The sequence below is a fragment of the Anas platyrhynchos genome, chromosome 8 (genome assembly GCF_047663525.1).
Source record: "Anas platyrhynchos isolate ZD024472 breed Pekin duck chromosome 8, IASCAAS_PekinDuck_T2T, whole genome shotgun sequence".
Classification (NCBI taxonomy): domain Eukaryota; kingdom Metazoa; phylum Chordata; class Aves; order Anseriformes; family Anatidae; genus Anas; species Anas platyrhynchos.
In genome coordinates this window covers 32882181-32907619 of record NC_092594.1, presented here as the reverse complement: position 1 = coordinate 32907619, position 25439 = coordinate 32882181, and the positions used below count along the sequence as shown (strand labels likewise).

The following is a 25439-nucleotide window of genomic DNA, read 5'->3' as shown; positions in this document are numbered from 1 at the left end:
TCATCTCCTGTACCTTTCATCGATTTAATGACAAACACAAATCCTTCGCGTGTAGCAAGACTTTGTATTCTCCACTAGTAGTCAGAACAGGATTTCTGAATGAAAAACTGGATTCAACATACTTAATTTTCTACTTTTTCCAGTATGACTATTCCTGTTGTTACTCATTCAGAGGTGACTAATTTAAAGTTGTTTTTATTTCAGTCTTTTCCAGTAGATGTGGTGATGTTAGGCACTGCTTAGCATATCACTTTAAGAGGATAATCATTTTCATCAAAATAAAGGTGGGGTTATCCCATGGTCATTTGCCTGTAAACATTGTGTGTTATTAAAAAAAAAAAAAATCTTAAAAATATCTGTTTTTTGTTTTTGATGTAGACTCTTGAAGTGCCCTTTGTGCCTTCCTGCTATACTTAGTTTTGTTATTCCATGCTCAAAGCACAGGGTGATTGTAGTGAAGCCAGCAGCTGAGTGCACCTGCAAATGACTTGCAGTTTCTCTTATATGCAGCTTCCAAGAATCAGCTGACAAAAAGCATTTCTATACCTTGGAAGGAGAAAACTGTACATTTTGAACATCTGTTTTTATAAAGCTTCCACACTCAACTATAGGTTATTTTCTTTTTGATGCATAACGTGTACAGATGATTAGCTTGTGTTTTTTAGTTCACCTTTTAAAACCTCTTAAATCATTGTTATTTGTCAGCGTTTTTAATATAAGTATCCATTTTGTTTACATGTATATGCATGTATTTCTTTCCAAAAGACAACATCACATAGAAATGAATAGACTTATTTACTTATTAAAAAAAAAAAAGGGGGGGGGAAAAAAACGAACTGAGAAAAGTGAGTGAGGGCTTTACAATTTTTCTTTTTAATTTCTGTTGGAAGTGCCATTTTAGATGAAATTCCTAGGCAGAAAATGGTCCATTGCCTTTTGACAGTTACCAACCATCCATTATTTGTATCTTTTACTTTCTAACCACTACCCTAGTTCTTTTCCTAACAATGTGCAGTAAATAAATCACAGTACCAGCTGGTAAGAACTAAAACACTAATGATTACTTTTATCTTTTTTCCCCAACTGATTAGCCCCGGAGAAGCTTTGATGAGTTACCTCTTTGTATGTTTTTTTTTTTTTTTTTTTTTTTTAATCGATCTGAATTAGCCTGCCCCCAGAAGGCAGATGATTAATTTACTTGGCATGAGGCCATTTCTCTTGTTGAAACATGGGACAATATCGTCATGTGCGTAGCAGCTCCCGTTTCATTCTAAGCTGTATTTCAGTGCCTGCAGAACCAGGACTACACGTGGTGTTTGGTGGTTCACCACATTTGCCCCTTCTGCCTGCTATTGTTGACCTGCTGTTTTCTGTACTTCAGACTTGCATACTGAATATGGCACACATTTGACAGCACTTCATGTGGGGTTGGTGAAGTTTATGGTGTGCTCTCATTAGGACTGGATCTGAAGGGTTTTGCCTGTTAGGAGCACAGACGTATCTGTGCATTAAGAGCATCCTCCCGGGGGTCAAATGAACAGTTGTGTCCACCTATGGGAACTAGAGGTTTGTATTCTCCCCGTGCCTTTATTTTTCTTTTTTCCTTCCCTTCTGCATGAATGTCCTGTCAAGTGACTGCTCCGAGTAGCCTGGATAGCCTTGAAAACCCTGCTGCCAGCAGAGCTGGGGAAGAAGGAAGCCCAGAGCTGTAATGCCAAGTCATGGTGGCGGATGGGCTTCTTGCTGGTGTGGGCGTGCTGCGGGCACGGTGCCTGTTGTCCAGGAAATACAGGAGTTGCAAGTTCCTTGTGTGTCCAACTGCAGCATTAACCTCTTGTAGCAGGAAACAATTAAATTACGTGTGAACTTTTTGTTTTACAGAGGCCCACAGAGGTCTCTTTTGGAAGTCATTACTGTGGTTTCTGTTAAATCAGGATCCCTGCTCACAAAAAATCCTTTGATTTCTCATTCTCTATATTGACAGCTGTTTTGCAGCTCCCAAAGTGACATTTCCATATCTTTGAGCTAGCTCAGAGGCATGCTGTGCATCTTATATGCCAGTTTGGGGCAGCTGGGTGGTAGCAAAGAAGACTAGCTCTTCTTAAACTATGAATATTAAATCCATTATTTTTTTTTTACTTTTGAATGCCTTCATCTCGAATAAAACAAATGTTTCATTTTCATTTATCTTTTATATTTATATCTTGTATATCTTCTAACACTGAAGACCCTATGGGATGTGCAGATCTATAGGTAGTTGTAAGCATGGTATGGTTTTCCATATAGTAGTATGCAGTCATCTATTAAGGGATAAAAAAAATAGGCACACACACAAAAAAACAACAACTACTAGTTACAGAGGAAATTAAGATTCTTTGCTTGCAGAATGCAGAGTAAGAGTCCTTCTTTGTCACCTCAGTCACGTTCTTCAAGGAAGGAGGGTTACCTCTGATAGCAACAAGGTCCTACCACATCCCAACTGCTTTCACCTGCGACTTTTAACAGTGGCACCAGTTGATACCTTGGGTGCTGTGTTCAGTATATCACTACTGGGACACTGATTTTGTGAGCAGGGAGTGCAATTGATCCTGTTGTGTCTCTGTATCAGCCTTGGTCCTGTGCGTGCAAGCGCTCTGCTAGACATCACAGAGTGGTCTACAAAGCAAACAGAGTTTAAGCTAAAATGGAGCCAAGAGCAATAAAAATGTCGTGTACACGTTGTGACACGTGCAAGCAAGGAAACAAGCATAGTAAAGGGAGAATACAAGTAGCAAATACATAGCTTTTGTGTTCTACACTTCTGATTGTTTTGAATAAAGCCATTATTTTTATACAGAAATTGGTCCTTGGATGGCTTTTTTGTTTCTTCCCCAGAAAACTTAGGTGGTCTTTGGGTTTGTTTTCTTGTTTGGATGACCCTTTGCTCTTTAAAAAGAGGTTGAGAAATACTGCTTGAATCATGTTAACATTGCCGTATCTTGAGATTTTGTTTTTTTCCCCTCAGGAAACCCATTAAAGTTGTAATCAAAGCTGTAGCTGCTGATATTGTGTAAATACTGAAGAACCTCAAGTTTCACAGTGTTCCATATGTAAAGAAAGGCTGGGAAGGGAGCAATTCCTGGCTTGCCCGTAGATAAAGATTTGAAAACTGAAATGAGTTGTTTTCCTCATCACCAGTCTGTACTGAATTCCCATAGATCTTGCCTGGGACTATCCAGGCCAAAAAAAAAAAAAAAAAAAAAGACCCAAACTCACAAAATGCTCCTTACCTCAACAATTGATAGTTGTGTCATGTGCTAGATCGAGAGGGACATTTGTTTTTTTCAGTTTAGTTCTTTTTCTTTTTGGGTTCTAAGGCAGGCGAGTGTTAGAAATACCAACTATTTCTTCTACTTCTGAGCAAATGATCACATCTGCTTAAAGAGGATGAAACATTGTCTGGGGAAGATTGGGAAGTTGGTGAAAACAGTTTCTGAAAATGTTTTTTATTTACTTAGTAGGGGACTGTTTAGGTAGTTAGGGCTCACTTAGGTATTTACAGCTCATTTTGGTCTTCCATGACTGAGGCTGAGGGGTGTAAAGTTTACAACTTGATAGAAACCATGAAGTGGAATTATGTATTCAATTTTTTCTTTCTTTGTCCTCCAATACGAGGGCGTTTTTTTTGGAGTGATGGAAAAAAAATAATGGATATCTCTCAAGGAGGTGGGATTGTTGTGTGTTGTCTTGTCTTTTCTAAGGCTGTTAAAAGAGTCATGGCTCTAAATCCCTGTGTTAGTCAGTGCTGTCTCATGTATGGTGTGCAGTTCTGTTGGTTCAACAGAAGGGACTAATTCTCACACTGCTGTTTGCAGGAGGGTGTGTAAGGGGTTAAGAACTGTTAGTGCAGGGTAAAACTGATGTAGCACAGACCCAAAAAACTTTTAAATTAACACCCTTTCATGCCTGTTAAACTGTGATCATTTTTCAGTATTTGTGAAGAGATCTTCCATCCCTTCACAGCTCTAGCAAATGCGATGGTTAAGCTGCAAACTGTCAGACAGTTTTGTAGACACTAAAGGGTTTATGTTAATCTCAAATTATTTGCCTTATTTATTACTATTTATTTAATACTTCTAATAGAAAAAAGTTACTTTATTCACTGGAGCATAACTAAGGGATTGGGATTGTGTTTTCAGGCTGTGTTTTGTAGCCATGTTGCTGCAAAGGTATATAAGAAATTTTATGTCTGAGCAGATAGCTGAGCAGATTTTTAGGAGTTTCAAGTCTTTGCTGTCAACATTGTAAAGCAGTGTAATCAACGTGTCATCTTCCTAAATAATAGGTGAAATTTAGTTACTGAAGAAGTGAGCTCCTGTAAGTTTTTCTTGCTTACTGATCTAACAAGCAATGGGACTAAAAACCTTAGATTTCACTTCATGAAAGACTATTGTAAAAAAGATTTATTTATTTATTTTTGTGCTCTGAGATTAATGAAGAAGCAGGAGCTGAAATCACAGCGGTGCCCGGCAGTGTTAATGTAGCTACATGCATGCGTTACCTGCCTGCCTTACATTTCACTAATACTTATTTTCAAAGGCTTTTACCTCTGTATTGGAAATTTCTCTGCAGATTGCTTGGCATTAATTTGTCCTTAAACATTTGAATTCAAGAGCAAATTTCTGGAATATATGAATAGTTAAGTGGCTGCTAATTGGTGTTTTAAGATATCTAAAAGGAGTTCTCCATATATTACTCTGTAACTAGTTGAACTGAAAACTGCATAAGTCTTATAAACCCGTGTTTGACAGGTAATTAGTCTGTCATGGAATCATGCTGGGAATGTACGAGTAGGAGAAAAATGAAGTAATTTATTTAATTTGAGAATCAATGTCTGCAGACGCTGCGACTATTTTGCATGTGAACCTTAATTGTGAAAGATTGTGCCATGTAAGTGAGGAGTCCTCTAGATCCACCAGACTTTCAACTTTACTGTTGAATATCTTAACACTTTTGTCCTAGTTTTATTTATTTATTTATTTGTATGTTTCTATTTAAGCAAACTGTTTTTAGCTGGTCCTGGAAGACGTGAGTTTCTGCAGTGTCAGTAGCACAGCACAGATGTCATGAAACAGGAATATTGTAGACAAATTATACATTACATAATTTGAGTCTGTATTTTCTGGTTTCCAAACTAAGCTAAATCTTATGTAAATATTTTTTATTATTGAATAGTGATTAGGCAGTCTGTTGTCTATGGTTAGGGTAATTTGGAAACTGTAATGTAAAGTGTTTCAAGTTGTTAGACTTTTCCAGTAAGAGCAATCTTATTCTATACACAGTACTTTTAGGATTTTTTTTAAATAGTCTTGTCATGAGATTTCACCCATATTATATCTTTTTAATAATTACTGGGAGCTAGTATGTCATAACAATGAGCAATTTTAAAGCTGAACAAAAAGTATGTTGGCTTGAGGTAGCCATCCCCAACCTTTGCGTTTTGGCGTTGTCATCCAAATTTACATAAAATAATTTAGAGAGGGATAGAAATGTTCAGAATATTTTTCCAGGCATAGCCTTTGTTTTATCTCTCTCTCTTGCTGTCTAGTTTAGTATTTTAAAGAGTACCAAAATACTCCTTGATATCCAGCATAAGCTTTTGTTTCTGTTAAGTTAGAAGTTGTAATAGTGTAAGTTGTGATGTTAATCACTAGAGCTGAGGTATGTGTTTGTGTCAGAAGGCAGCAGATGTATCAGTCTGCTCCTCTCCCTGTACGTATGAATGGTTTTTGAGTGGTTGGTTTGGGGTAGATTCTTTTCCTTTTTTACTGTTGAAAGTAGTGTTTTGGCTTGGATAGATCCTGATCAGTAAGATTCCTTATTAATATGTTCATGCTATTTATTTTCATTGCACTATAAAAACGCACCAAGTTGGGAATTTATTCTTGAGCTTGTGCTTTGTTTGTGGAATTATGCAGTGACAATATAAAATTAAAGGGCTGTGCAAAGTGTGAGGGTTTTTTTTTCCCAGGATTATAGAAGTATATCTAACTGTTGAAAGGCTTCCTAGTGCATGTCGGCATGTTGTAGGAACTACAGGAAAAAGTTTGTCGAAGCCACCAAAGAAGTAGGGAGAAATGGGAAACCACATCTAGAGTGCTAATTGTAAACTATTTCAATGCGTGCTCTCTTGCTGATGAAGTGAATCATCTGTATGAATATATTCATGTGGCATTTTTTGATGAAATGTTAATTTTTTGCTTTATTAGCAATTCTATTGTTTCGCAGCTTTTCATGAAGTATATTTGTTGTACAGAAAGCAAGCTGAAATAAAGCAGAATGCATAGAAGACATTTCATTGTAGTTCAATTACAGCTTTTGGTTAAATTTTAACCACGATGGGGACAAATGTTGGCATTCTGTAAAAACTGTGGGTGTAACTTCACGTCTAGCACTTGGAAATACTTTGAGACTTGCAAAGCTGGGGAGATGCCAGCAAGTATAAGACAAACTACAGGAAAAAGCTGACTCTCTTCTTTGCCTTGCAAAGCCTGCCAAAGATAACAAAGGTAAAGGTTGCCTCTGTTAATTTACTATGGGGACATAATTAGTAATTTTTTAAAATTTAAATATTATTGCATTCATTTAAAAATCCAAACTAAATAATACTTTTTACGACTTAAACCCAAACCAGTTTTAGTTGCTAAAATAGCAGCTTCAAAATATCTGTTTGTGTAGGAAGGTGATAGTGTGTCTTGTCTGTAACAGTATCTGGTCTGAAGTAAGTTTTATTCCTGCAGAGTGCTTTACAGAGCTTTGCACTTAGAATAACAGATCGCAGACTGGTGTGTAACAGGAAAGATTTGGTATTTGCCTGAAACTGTATAGAAACCATGTTCCTCTGCTTGGGAGTCTTGTAATACAGTCTTGGTGCAGAAAGGAGTGGTTGTATTACAGCTGATTTCAGTAAAGCTTTATTTTATTAATCCAGATTGTCTGTGTTATTTGCCAAATACTTAAAGCATGTTTTTATCAATGTCATTTATGTGGACTTTACTGTTTGTTCCCAAATTTTCCTTTTTTATTGTTATAGTCTGATCATAGGAAAAGTCCACATATATTCTCACTTACTGTAGAGTTTCCTGAAGTCATGGTATTAGCAGGTCAGAACAAATGTTTCTATAGACCTACCTCTCCATTACCTGTTTAAAAACCTAGTAATGCTAATATCACTTCTGTTAAAAATGCCATCCAAAACTAATTTTTGACAAATAGAGAGCTAGTAGAAGAACATTACTTATTGAAATGTGCAGAACTCTGTGAGTAGCTTTCATTGTAAGCAATACTTCTGTGTTCAGAAGGAACCAGTCTTGATGCTGCTGCCATTTTGCTTTACTTCGTGTACTCCTTTTTCACACAGTTTTAAAGTTTGGATGAAATTTAAAATTCACTTTTTTTTTTTTTTTTTTTTTTTGTCCTTTCATGCATATTTTGTCTCACTGGTGCTCTTCTTTATCACTTATTTATTTGTTATTCCTCTCTGGATAACATTTTTTTTTTTTTTTTAAAAGCATAACATTGTACTACCTGTTTGGAGTTTTATCATCTATTTATTTTGTTTGAATACAAAATAAAATAATGGATTTAAAATCTTTGGGATTAAGCAACTATAATTTATAACATGAAAGCAACAAAGTTAGAATAAGAACATTGCATTTCACAGGGAATATCACATTTAATCCAGACTAGGAGAAGAATTAATTGCAATGACCTTACAGTTACAAACAGAATAGCATAAATAACCCTTTCTGTACTTTGGGAATATCATAAAATACAAAATATAAGAAATATTTTTCCAGTGTAGTTTAGATTGCTTAGTGAGGGGCTTTTAGTATATTTTATTAAACTTTTAATTTCTTAAAAAAATATATATATATATATTTTATAGGTTCAGAAAATCTTGACTGATCCTCAAGCAGGATGAGTCGATTGCATCCAGGAATACTCATTGTTTTTTGCAAAATACAACTGTTACCAATTCTTTATTCTTCAGAACCCAAAACACTGCATTTGATGTCTCTCCATCTATAGTGAGGTTTTGTATGTATGTTTTGGTGTTATATTCACCAGTGTTATCGGACTGAGAAATAAATAAATATAGGATTAAATGATGAAAGGGTCAGTTAGGTATTAAGATAAGTTTTTGTTTGTTTTGTAGTGTGAATCAGCGAACCAACCGTTTCTGTTATATTTCTAAATATAGTCCAGCAAGCTACCACTACAACATCCTCTGAGATAGTGATAGATAGAGCAGCCTTTGCTTTAGCTAACGTAGGAAGCAGCATGGGAAAAACTTTCTGAATTTGTGGTTTGAGAGCAACTGTTTAGATACTAAGGAAGTCTTAAATACATAATAGGAAGAAAAGGCAAAATGAGCAGGAAAGCCACAAAATGCAGAACTTTGTTCCTTTAGCATACCATGCATTTTTAAAACTGAAGTAAAATGTAAATTGTAACATTTGGGCAAGAATATTGCTTATTGAAGGGCATAATAAATGAATCCTTTTATCAAAGAGAGCTTTAAGTGAGTTTCATAGCAAGAATTGAAGATATGGATCATGAGGCTATTGCATTATTTAATGTGGAATAGAACAGAAAACGAGAAATCTTTTTGTGCTGGACTGACAGAGTACCAGGGTATTGTAAGAAAATGCCCCCTGAGCAAGTTCCTCGGTTTTATTTCCCTGTGACTTTCTCTGAAGCAGTAGATGCTGTTTGGTTGGCCACCCCTGGATTTTGGATGAAATCATCTGCGCAGCAGTTCCTATTGCCCTGTGTCTGTGTCTCACTCATGTGGTTTGTTTAATGTAAACCTCCTCAATTCTTAGCTAAACCAATGTAAAGCTCTGTGTGGCCTTCATTAAGTAGACTGAAGTGGTCTTGTTGAATTTAATCAAACCTAAATAAAGCTTTTAAAATTCTGTGTGAGATGATTCATGCATAAACTTGTACTGGTTGCATTAAGCTGATGTGGTTATTTATCTCAATGTTACTCATGCAGCTTTTACATGTGCATGGCATTTACAGCTCTCTAACCCCTTTTTCTGAAAGTGTTGCTCTTCTAGCATGAGCTTCTGCTTGAACTTGCTTTCTTTTGCTTAGAGATACGCTTTCTAGTACCCTGGTTTGGTAAGTCATGCTTCCCAAGATCCGTTTCACTCATTCAAGATACCCAGGTTGTTTCCTGAAGAGACTCCGTAATTTCTGCATATCAGACTCTATCCTGCTCACTGCTGGTTTTCATTGAAGTAGGGGTTTGAATGTGGAAAATTGTTAAAGGATTTGTGTTTCTATGGTAGGGTTTGAATCCATTAGCCAAAACTTGCGTGGTATGGAGATTGGGAAGGAGAGGGGCCAACACATGTCTGTAAAAGCAGCTCTTCTCCCACCTCACCCTTTGGAAAGGCCTTTGACTCTGCTCTTGTCTGGGCCTGGTTTTAGCTCTTCACATAATTCATCTAAGTATCCCTTCTAAATGCTGGAAATGAAACCTTGAAACCTTCCATCTGTACTTGGAGACAAAGGAATTCCCAGCCTTGTTTGTGTACGCAGCCCGTATACATAGACCTCTGCTTTTAAATAAATCCACTCTGTTTTTGAACCTAGTGATAACCACCGAGTACTTCAAGCTTAGGAGACAAGTTTTTGTGCTGTCTTTAATACCTCAGTTCATTCATAATTATTCCTAGGAACCTTCTTGCCATTCAGCATGAGAGTCACCATAAGATATGCTTAATTGTTTTTAACAGGTTAGTGCTAGAATTGTGTGCTTGGAGAGAAGTCAACATTGCTGTTTCATCAGCTTATTGAGAAATGGTGGTTCTTGTTTTTCTTCAACCATGTTTTGTACTGGTTAAAAAAAAAAAAGTCACATTTAGGCAGAGTGGACGAATCCATTTCCTTGATAGCCTTTGAGGAAAGGCTTTATGCTTTGCAGCATTCTTCAGGCACTTAAATATTTCTAGTGCGCAGAGTAATTTTCCACTTAAGCTGAGCTTAACTCTTTAAATGAAGACAGCATTAGAACAGACAAAAAAACACTGAAGCTGTGGTACCTTGTAGTGGATACTAGTGGCTGTGTGGAGTGAGGACAGGGTAGGCACACGGTGCTGCTTCCCATGTAGCGCTCCGAAGCTGAAGACGTTTTCCGAGCCAGACATGGCATCTTTATTTAATAACCCATGGATAGATTTACTGCACCTGTTATTAAAACTGTTTCAAGGGAAATATATCTCTTTAATTACTGTATATTAGTCACACAGGCTGGTTTTGATGATCAAATGATCCCTGTTTGGAAAGACAAAAATTTAATATCTTTGAATGTTTGCTTAACCACAGAGACCTGATCCTCTCTCAAAGGGGACTGACACTGGGGAAGAAGAGTCTGGAACTGTCTTAATAACATGTTCATTTATTTTTATTTTTTTATTCACAACCTTCCTGCTATGAAACCGTAAGGTGGATGGTTGTTCCCTTTTCTTTGCAGTGTCTACTTACAGATATCTTGGAAGAACATGGATATTTAATATTTATTCAATATCTACATGTGCACTGCCACCATTTGTTATCTACATAATTTTAGTCTTCCATCTTGCTTAACAAACAGTGTCCAGACTCTTTATTTTTACTGTGTGGTTAGTAGAGGTCTTTCCATCAAAAAAAGTACATAATGCTGCAGCTGTTTTTTTCTTACTGCTGTGCCCCTTAAATGTCATCAAGTTTACAGAACCGAGGATGTGAACAAGTGTATTATTCGTTTTTAAAGAAAATAGCTTGCAGCCTCTATCATATTTGGCCCCTCTGACTAGACTTAAAAAAATAAAATAAAATAAAATACAGGCTTTGACGAAAGAAGTGTGGAAGTGCTGTGCTATATTTCTTCGTTACTGAGGCAGCTTCTTTTGCTCCAAGAGACAGCTTCTGTTGTCAGCAGATGGTCATTGGTGTGTTAATCCTGCGGTACAAGAACCTGTATTTGCTCTTCATATCCTACAGATACAAAATAAAGGATATTTTTGTCTTTTGACCAAATTGTGTATGTTACTAAAGAGTATTGGGGTGGGGAGGGGAGATGTCAATTCAGAAAAACCCAAACAAACCAAAACCTCTCACTTCTTCCTGGAGACTTATTAGATGAACATGATCAAGAGCTATGTATGACTGCAAAAACCACAGTGATGATAAACAAGACACGTTAAAAAGAAACCACTGATTATTGCCATGCACAGCGGATAAACTGATTTAAAAAGTGTTCTGGTAGGAAGCTTTGTTTTCACTGTAATTTGATGCAGCCTTATGGGTAACTGCTGTAGTTTAGAGATACCTGCAGCCCTTCTGCTTGTCTGCTTTTTCTGCTGTCATTAGTGTAATATTTTATCTAAATAAATGACAAGTCTTATTCAGTATCATAGTTTCTTCACTGAGTTAAGTAGTAGTGCATTTTTGACTTCATTATTAATTCTTATTTATTAATGGAAATTGTAAAACTTCGTGCTTATGTATTCAGAGAAAAAGCATCAGGTTTAAATCTGGATTTACTCGACTTTTGTATTTATTGGGCATTTCTTACTTAAGCCACATTTTTTAATGTTAAGTTGTAAAAATGATGATAGATTATGACAGTCCGTAGTTCAGTTACAGTATTTGATTTCATCCTCCTGAAGCAGTAAATAGTCTATGAGCCTCTAAATTTTAGCTGTCTTCATCAAGGACCAGATACTTATTCACCAGATATACTGGCCAGCTGTTCAGGCATAGCTGACATATTATAAGAATGGATAAAAGTGATAGTAGAAATTGTGGTAGCAGAAATATAGGAATTGGTGGTACAGCAGAAATAGAAGATCAGTGAGATGCTACAAGCTCTCTTCAATGACACCCTCAAGCCTACCAAATTAAAAAAAAAAAAAAAAAAAAAAAGTGAAAACAATAGTGATTATAAAGATTATCAAAACTCAAAATTAGCATTTCAAAAAATTTTTTAACATATTTTTTGTCATTCCTTGTCAAATTCCCTCCAGTGCTATTCCTCTTTATGTGCCCATTGCTGAGCCCTGCTTAAAAGCCTTAGGTGAGGTGGGGTTCTGACATCTCTACTCCCGTATCTTCCAACAATAATCAGAACAGAATTGAAACAGCCGAGTAGTGAAATGTGTAAGCCATTGTTGCTAGCTCGTGTGGTATCACTTTCACTGCACTTCAAGTCTGAAAAATCCTAGCATCAAGGAGAACCTTGTGGAACCTTTTTTTTTTTTTTTCTTTTGTGGTATAAAGCAGCCTGCAAGAAGGTATCTCCTAAATACTGTTGAAGAGAGTCTTACTCTTTTCCAACTTTTTTGCTCTTCCTGACTTTGTATATGCTTTGGTTGATATATAAATGTACATAGTGCCAGATGTGCTGGAAATGCGTTACAGCTTCCCACAAGGTAGAATGGCTCTATGCTGGATCAGGCTGAGAAAACAATTTTGTCAGAAGTGGGTTTTTGGACTTGAAACTGGGGCATGTTGTGTGGCTATTCTAAACAAAAGACATCTTAATATCAAAGAGATATTATTACAAAACTTTTATAGGTAATACCTCTGTAATTTTAAACAAGAGGCCTAATTTGGTTGCAACTCGCCAGGTTTGGGCCCAGTCTCACACCTACACTTAAGTAATATATTGTTTAATTTGATAATCTGAGCAGCATAGGATGATACCTAGCTGCATAAACTGTATTTAAAAAAGATTTCCTTTTGTGTGTGAAGATTGGTTGAATTTGAGGAGGGGTAGTGTTTCTGTGAGTCTGTGGCACATATGTACACTGCAGAGACTAGACCAGAAGACTTCGAACTTGGATGTATGTGGTGTATGTATGGGTGTATGTGCAGCTGAGCAGGATTTTAGGTTTGTGTAGGCCTGATACTTCTGGGAAACACGAGAACTTCTGTAAATGTACTTGTCTGTGCACAGTTAGCTTGACGTGTCTGAAAGCTGCATTTTTAATACTTTGTACGCTTCCTACGATTTACTGAGCACAGGCCATGCACTTGATTCCTGTGCATTACACCTTGGAAATCCATCACACACACACAAACAGGAGCCTGAGCATCAGTTCATGTTCATTTCCAGCTAGATAAGTTTTATTTATTTTTTTATTATTATTATTTTAAGAGTGTATTTCAATGGCAATATTGTTTACCAAGAATATTCACTTAGTGGAGAACATTTTACAATACATTTTAAAGCAAGTTAATCACTTCTTAAAACATACTAAAGGAATCTTTCTGATTTATTGTTATTTCTCTGCATGTTTGATTGAAAACTTATTTTTTCCTTTCAGGCAGCTATAAATGGTGTAATACCACAAGAAAACGGCATTCTGCAAAGGTAAGCACAGAGCGCTGGAGTAGTACGCGCAGAGAATGATGCTGTGTAATGGTTACGGTTTTGCTCCTGAATCCGAAGATGGTGATGTACTTCCCCTTTTAAAGCAGTTTCTTGAGCCACAAATTCAATACCTGTCAAGGCTGATTTAACTTTTTTTTTTTTTTTTTTTTTTTTTTTCCCCCCGTACTGGTGGAAAACCAGCTCAAACACCTATTCAAACTAGTTAATTTTTATTCTAAATTCATTTGTTGTTAGGTCATTCTGTAGGACTGTCCCTTTACTAGGTCTGGATGTTGATACGCTTTCTAGGAAGTCAGGACTTTGTTTTGTTATTTTTTTTCTTCCCCTAAAGGTGTAAAAATTTGCAGGACAAAACTTATGCCTGGCTAAGTATTTTCTTTTTCCTTACGCATTTTTAAGGATATCAGTATTCCATATACCTCTGGCCAAAAAAATGTTTGTTTATTATAAGTGAATTACATGCAGCAGATATTGTACTAGATAAAGTAAGGTTGCTCCCTTCTAAAAGGAGCTTTACTGACCATCTTTCAGCTTCTGAATTAAATTTTGGCTTGTACACTGATGCCTGCATATCTTGAAGTCACTGACATATGATATCCTAAGTGCTGATGAGGCAATTGAAAACAGCAGAACAAGAATTGAGCTACTTGGGAGAGGCAGTAAAATAGCATTTTAGATGTTGTTGAAGAAAATACTCAATGTACTATTTTTAAAAGGTTTGTTTTGATGATTAAAGAAGATAAATTATGTAGGTAAAGTGGTGTTTTGGCATATATGTCAATACTCACTAAAGCTATCATTAAATATTTTTTTTTAATTCAAGATAAAACCTTATTTGCTCAGTAAAGTTACTAGGTGTTTATTTATGGCTAGGTCTGCATAGTCCAATTCAGAACAAGCCTCTGTGTCAAGCACTATTTCTACCTATTAACATAAGCAGAGACACAGAAACAGGATTTGTTAGTAAGTCCTGACCTCAAAGCGTTTATATTCAAAATACCAGAATGCTTGCAAGCATTTTGTCAGGGGAAGGATCTAGGGGGTAGTTATACCCAACTTTGATAACGAGCAGGTCCAGTGTCCACTTACAGCTTTCTTCAATACTAATTTATTCATTTTTAGAAATGATTAGACAATAAAGAGTGTCACAAGTAGTCTTCTTCCTTTCTCTCTCTCTCTCTTTTTTTTTTTTTTAATTTTAATGCAAGAAGTTTAAAAGAAGACCAAGAAGGCATAGAAGCCTAGTTTCCAGAGGTTTTCAGATGAGGTTAATTTACTGACATGAAGCTTTTTATGTTCCATTACAGGTTGCCAGTCAGACATGTAGGATGCTTTCTGTGATGGAATCAAATATAATTAATACAACTGGACTTGAAGCAAGTTAATATATTGAGAGAAAAAAAATACATTTTGTATTAATAATTCAATTAATAATTCAATTGTGTTGACTGAAAACAAACAAACAAACAAAAACAACAAAACAACAAATACCTGAGAATCAGGATATTCTTTGCTTCTTAGGTCTTTTAACAAAATGGTTACATTACTTAATTCATTGTTGGATGTCAGATTTAAAACAAACAAACAAACAAAAAAAAAACAAAAAAAAACCACAAACATATTGCTTGTTGTTTATACTTTTTTAAAGCCTGAAAATAAGACAGTTTCCTCTACTCTTTAGTCCTCTGCAGTGAGTCTTTGACCTTTGGGCATGGGTGTTTGTAGCTGGGAATTCATCCTTTTGAGCCTGCTGATGTTTGAAATAGAGGAGTCACATGTTTTACAAGCATAATACGTTTTTCTTTTTCAAATTATGTGATTTGCAATAGCTTGGTACTATTTATGCACGGTTCTGTGACGTGGGTGCCACCCAAATTCACACTTTTTAAAATTTCAGTCCTCCTCTAGATGACAGGTTTGACTTGTTGAAGAAACATTTCCATTGAGAAATCTCATGGTATCTTCAGGAAAGGGAGTCTTTTAAATAAGTTCTGTTCAGGAATGGAAATGAGGCAACTTGCATCTCCGCATTTCCTAAATCCTCCTTTGCACAGCTCCCATTCTTTCAGTGCATACATTTTATTAGCTCACATCCTCCATCATGATATCCTGTAACTGCACAGGACAGACAATCTAAGTAGGGAGCACCATTTTCCTGGTAAGGACATCTACAATGCAAAGCTCTAGGCTTGTGCTGTGAAGTATCTTGTCATCAAAATCTGATTTCAGTACATCACAATTTTCTTTGGCCTGGAGTAATGTTCCTTAAATTTCATGTGTTGTTACCTTTCATTTCTAATCTCAGTTACATCTTGCAGAGTGGCTCACAGAAGAGAACAAGGTGTGCTTCTGGATAGTGAGGGTTTCCCAGTTTATTCTGACATTTATTTTGATTCTTTCCTGATCCTTATTTCCATGTGGTACAAGCCCGATGATGTAGAAAACTGGTGGTTGCCATGGTGCAAGTTTTTATATGGTCACAGCACTCCTGGAACAGGAAATAATGCTGCTTCTCAAGATAAATCTGATGTTAATTACACAGTGAACTTTAGACTAAAAGAGTGGCTTAAATGCCTGTTTGTCATTTAAACTATTCTTCTATAGCTCTTCCGAGTTACTGAAATATTAATGTTAATATGAAAGTTAATTTCTAATTATTAGTAAAACAGTACTTTCAGATATGACAGTATAGTTTATTCAAGAGACATGTGCTGTGGACCATAGTAAGTGAATAACACTGTTCATTTCACTTTGCTAATCTTTGTTTAAACATTATCAAGCTATTTTATTCAAACCTTCTTATCTGCATATGTTTCAGTGAGTATGGTGGAGAGACTTTACAAGGACCAGCGTATGGACCTACAAGTCATTCTGCAGCAGGTTCTTCAACTCCTTCCTCATCCTCAGCATTTCGCCATGTAGTGCCATCTAGACAAATAGTGGAAAGACAACCTCGAATGCTTGACTTCAGGGTTGAGTACAGAGACAGAAATGTGGATGTAGTACTTGAAGACAGCTCCACAGTTGGTAAGGATGTGTAAAAATGACATAAGAATTTTACCAGAGAAGTTTTTAAAAGAAAAAAAGAACAAAAAAACATGTAGCCCCCAAAATCCAAACCATAAAACAAACAAACAAAAAAACAACAAAACACCAACCAAAAATAAAATAAAATAAAAATATCTCCAAAATATCTCCCAAAAAATGCAGCCTCCACAGCTCCTAGCCATTTTCAAATCTCTTTGCAGCTTTAAAAAAGCAAAATTTCACTAATCCTTTGTAAAGGTTAGTGATCTATCAAATATTTATTTTGAAATCTAGTTGTCTTATGGACTTGCTTCAGAAACATAATGAAGATTACTGATTAAGTTGATGCGTGAAAATATAATTTGCAGTAGGATTAGTGTGGATGCAGTCCGCTAATAAGCAGATGATCTTGGCATTTCCTTTTTGAATCTCTATAGCATCATCCTTTTCTACATAGGATTAGTGATAAAATTCATAGGAATTCTTGCAATTATGAAGAGCATTGTTACATCCTTTTAAAAAATTTTATTTGGCTCTTTTGTGGCAGTTAAGATTCCTTTTATCAGATTCTTTTTGTCTTCATTCTAAATCTGATGCATTTTATACAAGTATGTTAGAAATAATGCTGTTCGTACCATTGCAGAGTATATTATTTTTGATACTCACCAAGATGAATTAATTTTCTAAGGAAATTAAATTACTAAGGAGAAAAAGTTTTTTTTGAAGACAGTATACAGATCAAAACAAAGAAATAGGTGATTAAAAAACTTGCAGAACTGTAGCCTTATGTCTGTGATGAAATTTGGAAATTGAAACTTTTTGGTCCTTATTTTTCTTCTCTGCATTTGATTTGGTATTGGATGGTGCCACCTAGTGGTGATGAGTTGGAATTCTTGATCAGTGTTCTGTCTTTGCACTGCACTGCACTGAGTTATGTCCATGCAGAGTAGATACACAAATGGCCAAATCAGAATTGTGCAGCTGTAGTAATTTTTTTCTTATAAACTTCTTTCAGGTATAGGTGATTAAGGAACAGTCAGAAGGTAGTCAGTGTAAGACTTCTGTCTGTTTCTTGGAATATGAAGGTCGAGGACAGCCTTGTGTTTGACAAATAGTAGGATTTCAGCTATGGACTTAAGGAAAGCAGCTTTTGGCTTTTTCAAAGATCTGCTTGGCAGAATCCCAGGAGAAACTGTCTTGAAGGGCAAAAGGACTTAAGGGAGATGTTGGTCTTCAAGGACAACTTCAAAGTACCAGAACAGTACCTTCCCACATGCAAAAAGGGGAGCAAATGTGGCAGAAGGCCAGCACAGAAAAAAAACTTCTGACGAAGCTAAATGCAAAAGAAAGTACAACAAAGGTAAAAGGTACTGTCGGGCTATCCAGAGGGAATACAGGCTTGACAGAGTATGCAGGTTTGGAGCTAAAGGAAAACCAAAGGTCAGGCAGTGCTGAAAGCACTAAGAGATAAAAAGGGCTTCTGTAAGAACCCAGTACAGTCAGCATTAAAAGAAAAGCTCAGGAAAATGCGAACCAGCTGTTCAATGGCAATCTCTGAATTCAGTGTGTGGAAAGATTATGGAGCAAAATCTTCCTGGGATCCGTTTCTTAGCACAGGAAGGAAAAACAAAACAAAACCAACCAACCAACCAAAAAAAAAAACCAGGTGATCCAGGGCTAGCCTGGATTTGATAAGGATAAATTATGCCTAATTGTATTGCCTTTTATGATGTGATAACTGTCTCTGTGGACAAGGGGAGAACTGGATGTTACTTTATCTGATAAGGCCTTTTCCATACTCTGCTGTAGTATTCCTGTAGTAATATTCTTGAGATGAGGACTGGGTACGTGAGCTTAGAATGTAGGCAGGTATTTGCCTGAACTGCCAGGTTCAAAGTCTGGTGAACAGTTGCTAATGTAGTGCCACTCAGGGGCTGATCTTGGGGCCAGTGTTGCTTGATGTCTTTATTAGAAACCTGCTTGTCAAGAAGAGCACTCCAGGCAAGTTCACAGGCAGTAGCACAGCAGAGAAAGTGGCTGATGTTCTGGAGGGCAATTCTGCTATCAAGAAAGACCTGGACAGCCTGGAGAAATAGGCAGACAACAGCCTTACGAAGCTCAGCGAAAGCAAATATGAAGTTCTGCATCTGGGGCAGGATAACTCCATGTTATACCATCTGGTAATAGGCCAGAAAGAAACTTTGTGGGGAGAGGAAAAGAAAAAAAGAGGCAGATCTGGAGGCTCATCAGTAGTGCACTCTTTCAGTGCACTACTGCAAGGATGCCAGCTGCATCCTTGGCTGTGTTAGCAAGAATATAGCCAGTGGATCCAGCGGAATAATTTTTCTCACCTATTCAGCACTTGTGAGACTGCATCTGGAGCAATGCATCCAATTCAGGGGTACCCAGTACAAGAAGGATGTTGTGGAGTGAGTCCAGCAGTAGTCAGCAAGATAGTCAGGAGACTTGAGCACAAGGTGACATACAAGTAGAGGCGAAGAGAATTAGAGTTGTTCAACCTGGAGGAGAGAAGGGGAGAGGTAGAGACCTTATTACAGTCTATAACTGATGGAAGGACACAGAGAAGATGGAGCCAGGCTCTTCTTGGAGGAGCATAGTGATGAGATAAGAAGCAAAGGACACAGATTGCAACATTAGATATGCTGAATATATTTGTTTATTTTAATTATGAGGGTGGTCAAGTACTGCAGCAGGTTGGCCAGAGAAGCTGTTGAGCCTCCATCCTTAGAAGTGTTCAAGAGTCAGCTGAACAAAACCTTGACTAAACTGGTCTCGTTAGACCTCTGAACTTGTTTGAGTTGGCCTTGGTCTACGTGACCTCCTGAGGTACCTTCAGCCTAAATTATTTTGTGCCTATAATAGCTACAGGAAGAAGACAGCATCAAAATTTGCAAAACACTCAAAAAGCTGTCAGACCAGTCAAGCTGTGTGAACGCTCTAGTTCCCTGTGTCAGGAGTATTGGTCGTGGATTTGTGGTGCACACCACCTTTATTGCTGGCAAGGTGCATTGCTTCAGGTAGCACGCGTCTGCAGATGTGTGGATAGCACGTGCAGTGTAGAACTACTGACATATTGTCCAAATTGCCAAATCCTCATGTGATTGTGTGAATCAGATTCATGCTCTGTGATTTTTAGCTTCATTTGTTCTTTGCTGTTTCAAGTGCGTGTTACATTGATAACTACAGTAAAACTGATTTTGTAGTAAGTTTTTTTTGCTCATTTATGTGCTGTAATTCAGTAATGTTTGAGATGGTGGTAAATGTGTCTGCTTTATATGTGTTTTTCTTGACGTTTTATTCCTTTTCTCTTCAGGAGATATCAAACGTATTCTAGAAAATGAACTTCAGATTCCTGCATCTAAAATGCTGCTGAAAGGGTGGAAGACTGGAGATGTAGATGATAGTGTAAGTTTTCAACTGTGTTTTCAGTTACCTGAATTCAGTGTTTCAAACTGAGGCTCTGAGGGTGGGGGGTTAAAATGCAAGAATTGTGAGTTTCAAACAGTGTTAGATGTCTTAGGTGAAAGTAATACAAGGAACACTTAAGTTAAAACATTACCAAAAAATCACTTTTTGTTGTTTTTATTTAAAACATGTCACAGCTACAAAAATATTATTGAATTCATAGTAAGTACATCTTGAAACTAAAATTTGATGGTGTTGTCAAGAATTAAAAGACGTAGAATAAACTAGTATGTCAAAATCAGCAAATGCTGTATATTTACAATATTTACAATGATTTTTCTTTCCTCAGACTGTTTTAAAAACTCTACACTTGCCAAAAAATAATAGTCTTTATGTTCTAACACCTGACCTGCCTCTTCCTTCTTCAAGTCATTCTGGGTAAGTCTTTTAGCCATATGTTCTACTTGTATGATTCTTTATTTTTTTAATTATTATTATTTTTTATTTATTTTTATTTTTATTATTTTTGTGAAGCCACATCATGTATCCTTTTAGGAACCTGCAACCAGTTTTAAGTGGTTGAAGAGGCGAGTGTTGGGATTAACTACCTCAGCACCTTACTGTTGAAATTAAGGGAAAAGTGGTTTGGTTTTTTGTTTGGTCTACAAAAAAATTCGTGTGCTACATGAATTACTTAGGTGCATACAGAATTTTATACCTTCCAGGTGTGGTGACTTTCATTTCCATTGGGAGTAAGTGTTTTTAAATTAAAGCTGGCCTTTCATAATGTGTTGCATTAGGTTGATTCGTTTAAGATAAACTTGTAGAAATTGTTACCAGCTGATCAGAATTTTCTTTCTGAAATATTTGTTATATTATTTCATTGTATCTTGGACTTTTAAAAATGTACATAAATAGGCTGAATAACTACTTTTGTCTAAGTAGGCAGGGTATCTCACTGATTTCAATACTTAAAAAGTTAACAGAGTGTTCATATGTCAGTGAATATTGCAAAGGTTTGAAAATTAAATGCTTCTTTATGGAAAACAGAATCCTTACTGTTAGAGAGCAGTTTGCAGTTTCTTTGCTTTCAACGTTTTGTCTTGTTTTCTTTCCTGTCCATCTGTTTCTCAACGGTAGACACAGATGTATTCGTACCAGGAAAACCATTAATTTTATTCCGTGGCCACTAGAGGGTGCACGGTAATTGAGTCTAAAAAAGTAGCTCTGGTCCTAAGATGTCAAGCAAGCAGGGAGGATTCTACTTTGAATTGATCAAATTGCATAGTCATTAGACAAGATTCCCTTCAAGTTATCTGAAGAGGGAATTGCTTTTCTGCTGTTGTAGTTAAAGAGTGGAATATTCTACAAATATGACAAAGGAAATCCTTTGACAATCAATAGAAATGAATAGATGGTTTCCCTATGACTAAAAGTAGTCCCTGTAGTACTAAGAAGTTATCTATGAACATAACCCGTGTTCTGTGGAAGAAACAAGAAAACTGATCTAAATTATAGATAATAAACAAATAATAGAAACATTAAGAGAGGGAATAGCAGTGATGGAACAGAGGGTGGTAGTGAGCTGAGATGCAAGTTGTACGTACAAACATGAGCTGTGGCTGTGTGTGAGGACAATAAGCCATTGTACTTAAAGAACTACTTGAAGAACAATGAAAATACTGTGGAAAAACAATGTAGATGCTTTTTTTTTTAATTCATTTTGCAATTTTATTATTTTATACATGGTTATCTTGTGTATTGTCATTTTAATGTCTTTGATTTTGGAAAGAAATCTAGACTCCAAAGAATGTAGTTTATTTCAACTGAAATAAACTATGTAAAAGCAACAAGCTCTTTATAAAGGGTTCCCAGTTTTTTTTGTTGGATGAACAGTTTAAAAGAACTTTATTTCCTGGTAAAATCAAAGTGGTTGTTACCTTTACAGTTTATACTTGTTCCATAGAGGAGATTTAGTTTTGGATATTTTTAAGATAAATTTGGTAGCTTTGGGATAGCAAACGATGATTAATTAGTGGCTACTTAAACAAGGATAATTTGAAGGCTAGATCATCTCCCTGAAGTCATAAATTCTAGATGAAAGGGGAGGCTTGCCTCCAATTAAAGCATCAATGCAGATCAAAACACATCTAATTGAAGCAATGTACCAAACCCAGTTACACTGTTTACTGCCTACTGTTAGGTCAGTTATTATTCAGATTAGTTTGTTGCCCACAATTTTTAAAAGCATGATGCTCACATGTATTATTAATGGAAATTAAAGAACTTTGCCTCCTACTTTGTGAGTTCATCTGCTGTTTTCTTCAACTGCCTTCTGTTTTGAACTAGAGATAAATAGTCGTGATTTGAATATCTCCAGAAAGTGATATTTGAAAAGCCTATGATTTCAGTACGTGGTATTTTATGGATATGCCCTTCATAAAAGGAGCAATCTGGTCACAGCTCTATGAACTCTGGTCTGTGCCTCTTCTTGACGCTCAGGGAGAGGAGCATTTGAAACATCCTTTTCCAATGTATTGGTAGGTAGGCGTTGAAGTTTGTGGCAGACTGTATGCACTTAACCCAGAACTGACTGGCATCTAAATGTAATGACAAAACGATCCCACAGTTTAAACAAGCAAAAATCTCCTAGGGCATCTTCATTCATCGGTGGCATATCTAAAGCTTTTATAGGTAATAGAAACCCAGTGAATTACTACTGCATGCTAGTAAATTGAAGTGTAAAGATTAAATTTAAATGTCAAATACCACCTGCAGGGTTGGCAAAGCCATACCTATCCACGTACAACATCTGGAACAATAACAACATGGTCTGTGGGCTGTGGATATAAAGAAGGATGATTTCTGGTGAATTCCTGCCTCATCCCAACAAAGTAATTCACTCTCTCCCTCCATGCTTCCCTTGATCTTGCCTCCCTCTTGCGGTGCTTCAGTTCCCCTCATGCATTTTGTAGCACCCGTGTCACTGTTTCACCTTTGTAGGTTGTCATCCTGCCCCGGCTCTGTTCTTCAGCTGAAATCCCGGTAAGCAGGTAGTATCAAACAACAGGGTATGCTGTATGAGAACAGATCATATGGTCGTTCTTTGTCATCAAAGGCCAGAGGAAGGCAGTATAAAAAGATTATGCTTTCTACTGCAGTCTTTTATGAAGGTGGGCAGCAATTTAGGTCCCTTTCCTCTACTCAGCTATTGATTTACACCCAGTATTTGAGTCCTTTACAGCATCGTCAGTTCTCCTTGAAACTAGTAAATGTGTACAAATCTGCTGGATGGCATAGGTGGGTGGAGAGAAACACAATTTCCTTTAGAAAACAGTCTTAAAACAGAAAGGTGCCAAAGAATGTCTATAAATAATTGTCCAAGGGGAGAGATTACTTGCACTGGCATTTCAGATTAGATTCTTCACTTCCTTACAGTGGCTTTCCTTCCCTTTAGTGCCTCAGGTGCTTCTTGCAAACTAGCAATACTCAGTTCAGGAAAAAAGGGTGAGGACAATGCAATAAAGAGAAGCATCAAAAGCATAGGCATGTGAGTCTGGACACATAGCCAGGTCTTCCTGATGGTCTTCTCTTTCAGTCTTGTGTGTTCTGGGAAGTGCTGTTTATATATATATATTTTCCTTCATTGTCACTTTGATTAATGGATGTCATTTAATTTATATTCATACTTTATTTTTTATTTTTTGCTAAATAGCTGAAAATGTTAATTTCTTTTTTATACTTGATGTATCACCAGAAAGTTCAAAGCAGCTAAAAGCTGTTTGACCAGCTGAATGTCTCGGCGATGATTACAGTGCTAGATTTTGCTAAGTGAGTGTAATTTATTTAAGAAATGTAATTATCTGTGTGGATAGGAATAAAAATTATATATACATGTCAAGTAATGGGTCTGTGTTTTGCTGAGTACGTGCTTTTTAGGTTGTTGCAGAGCAGTGGTGGTTGTGGCATGGGGTTTTGGTATACGTTATCAACTGTTGCGGAGTGTTAATTAAGAAGGATGTAACCTGCAACTCCAGTTATTAGTATTGTCTGTTTAGCTGGACAGGAGCAGTGCCTTGCTTTAGTTACTTTGAAAGCTTCAATAAGAATGGTAAGATTAATGTTTTATTTTCACATCTGCTCATGAGACAGTTTAAAAATCCTGAAGTTTAAAATGCAATAGAATGTAAACAGAAGGGCTTCTGCTCATTTACATGTTAGCCAGATTTGCTAACTGATTGCTGTTTGAACCTAATCTACCATCTCCTGCTGCATTAGCTACAACAAACATTACATTTACATACTGATTTCTTATTTTGTTTTAATGTAAATAATCTGTAATTACAGTAAATTTGGACTTCTGTTGACATGAGCTTGTATAAATCTGTAAGTTTAAAATGGAAATGTTAATTACCTTGTGTCATGCCTATTTATATAAAATTCAGAGATATTGGGGGAAATCTTGTGACTGAAGAAGCTACTGCCTGATTTTGAATGCATTTCACTTAAATAGAGAAGTAAAAAAAAAAAAAAAAAGAACTGAAATGAAATGGATCATTTGCTGTTCACTGATTAAAGATACACTTTTGGCTTTAAAGTTAAAAAATATATATATTACTAAAATTTCAAAGAAAAATACTATTAAGTGAAGTATTACATCAGAAATCAAAGCATTAAGGCATTAATTTAAAAATGGATATAACCAATGCATTTTATATATTGTTACAGCACAAAAAAAAAATAGTAAAGCCGAAAGTTTAAAATATAATAAATAAAAACTCTAAAATCATCTTACTTCAGCATTTCATAGACTGATTGAACAGTTGCTGTCCCCTTAAATTTAGCATCATTTGTTATTACACACTTTGAGGCTAAATATCGTTTCTCTTAATTTATTACACTTGTTTATAAATTGTGCTGTATTGGAATTTGGGTGGAGTAGCTAGTGAATAAACTCCTTCCCAACTGTTAATTGAGCATTTGGTATTTCCAGTTTCAAGCAACTTCTGTTGCTTGACATTTAAGTTTTAGGGAGGAGTGGTTTTTGTTGCATATTATAAATTTCAACCTCAGTTGAATCCTGGTCCATTGCTGAGGTTTCTACTCATTGTGATAATGCTGATAACCAAGGCTATATAGGCAATCCATATGAAATCCTAAACTGATTGAGGTTTCTCTTGAAACTAAAACTGGTCAGAGCAATGACTGCATGACTGGGCTCAGGTCTGTTTTCTTTTGTCTGTTCTCAGACTTGCTCCTTTTTTTGGGTGTTGTCAGATTTCCTGTATTGGAAGATTGGTACCTGAAAGTACTTTCAAGTGCCCTTGGCTCCTGTGCCTAATAGTGAAAGCATAATCATCCAGCTGAGAGGAAAAAATGTAACATCAATGTGTATAACCTATCAGCAAATGCTTTGGAGAGCTAGGGCTTGCAGTAGGGGGGAGATGCTGCTGACAGAAGTGGCCTACTTTTAAACCTGTTTCTAGAATTTGATTTCCTTTCACCACTAATTAATCTGCAAATTAATTAAATTCTGTTAGTGTTGATGGCAAAAAAA

The 25439-nt window shown here is 36.3% G+C and overlaps 1 protein-coding gene across 2 annotated transcripts in view; it reads left to right on the top strand.

Annotated features, from left to right (window-relative positions):
* Positions 1-25439, top strand: part of FAF1 (Fas associated factor 1) — a 161841-nt gene that overhangs the window by 21090 nt on the left and 115312 nt on the right. For both annotated transcript variants that reach the window (XM_072041622.1, XM_038182665.2), the window contains exons 3-6: positions 13362-13408; positions 16248-16456; positions 19791-19882; positions 20232-20320. In XM_072041622.1, coding sequence (XP_071897723.1) covers positions 16387-16456; positions 19791-19882; positions 20232-20320 — 251 coding nt within the window. In that variant the 5' untranslated portion in view covers positions 13362-13408; positions 16248-16386. The remainder of the gene's footprint in view (positions 1-13361; positions 13409-16247; positions 16457-19790; positions 19883-20231; positions 20321-25439) is intronic.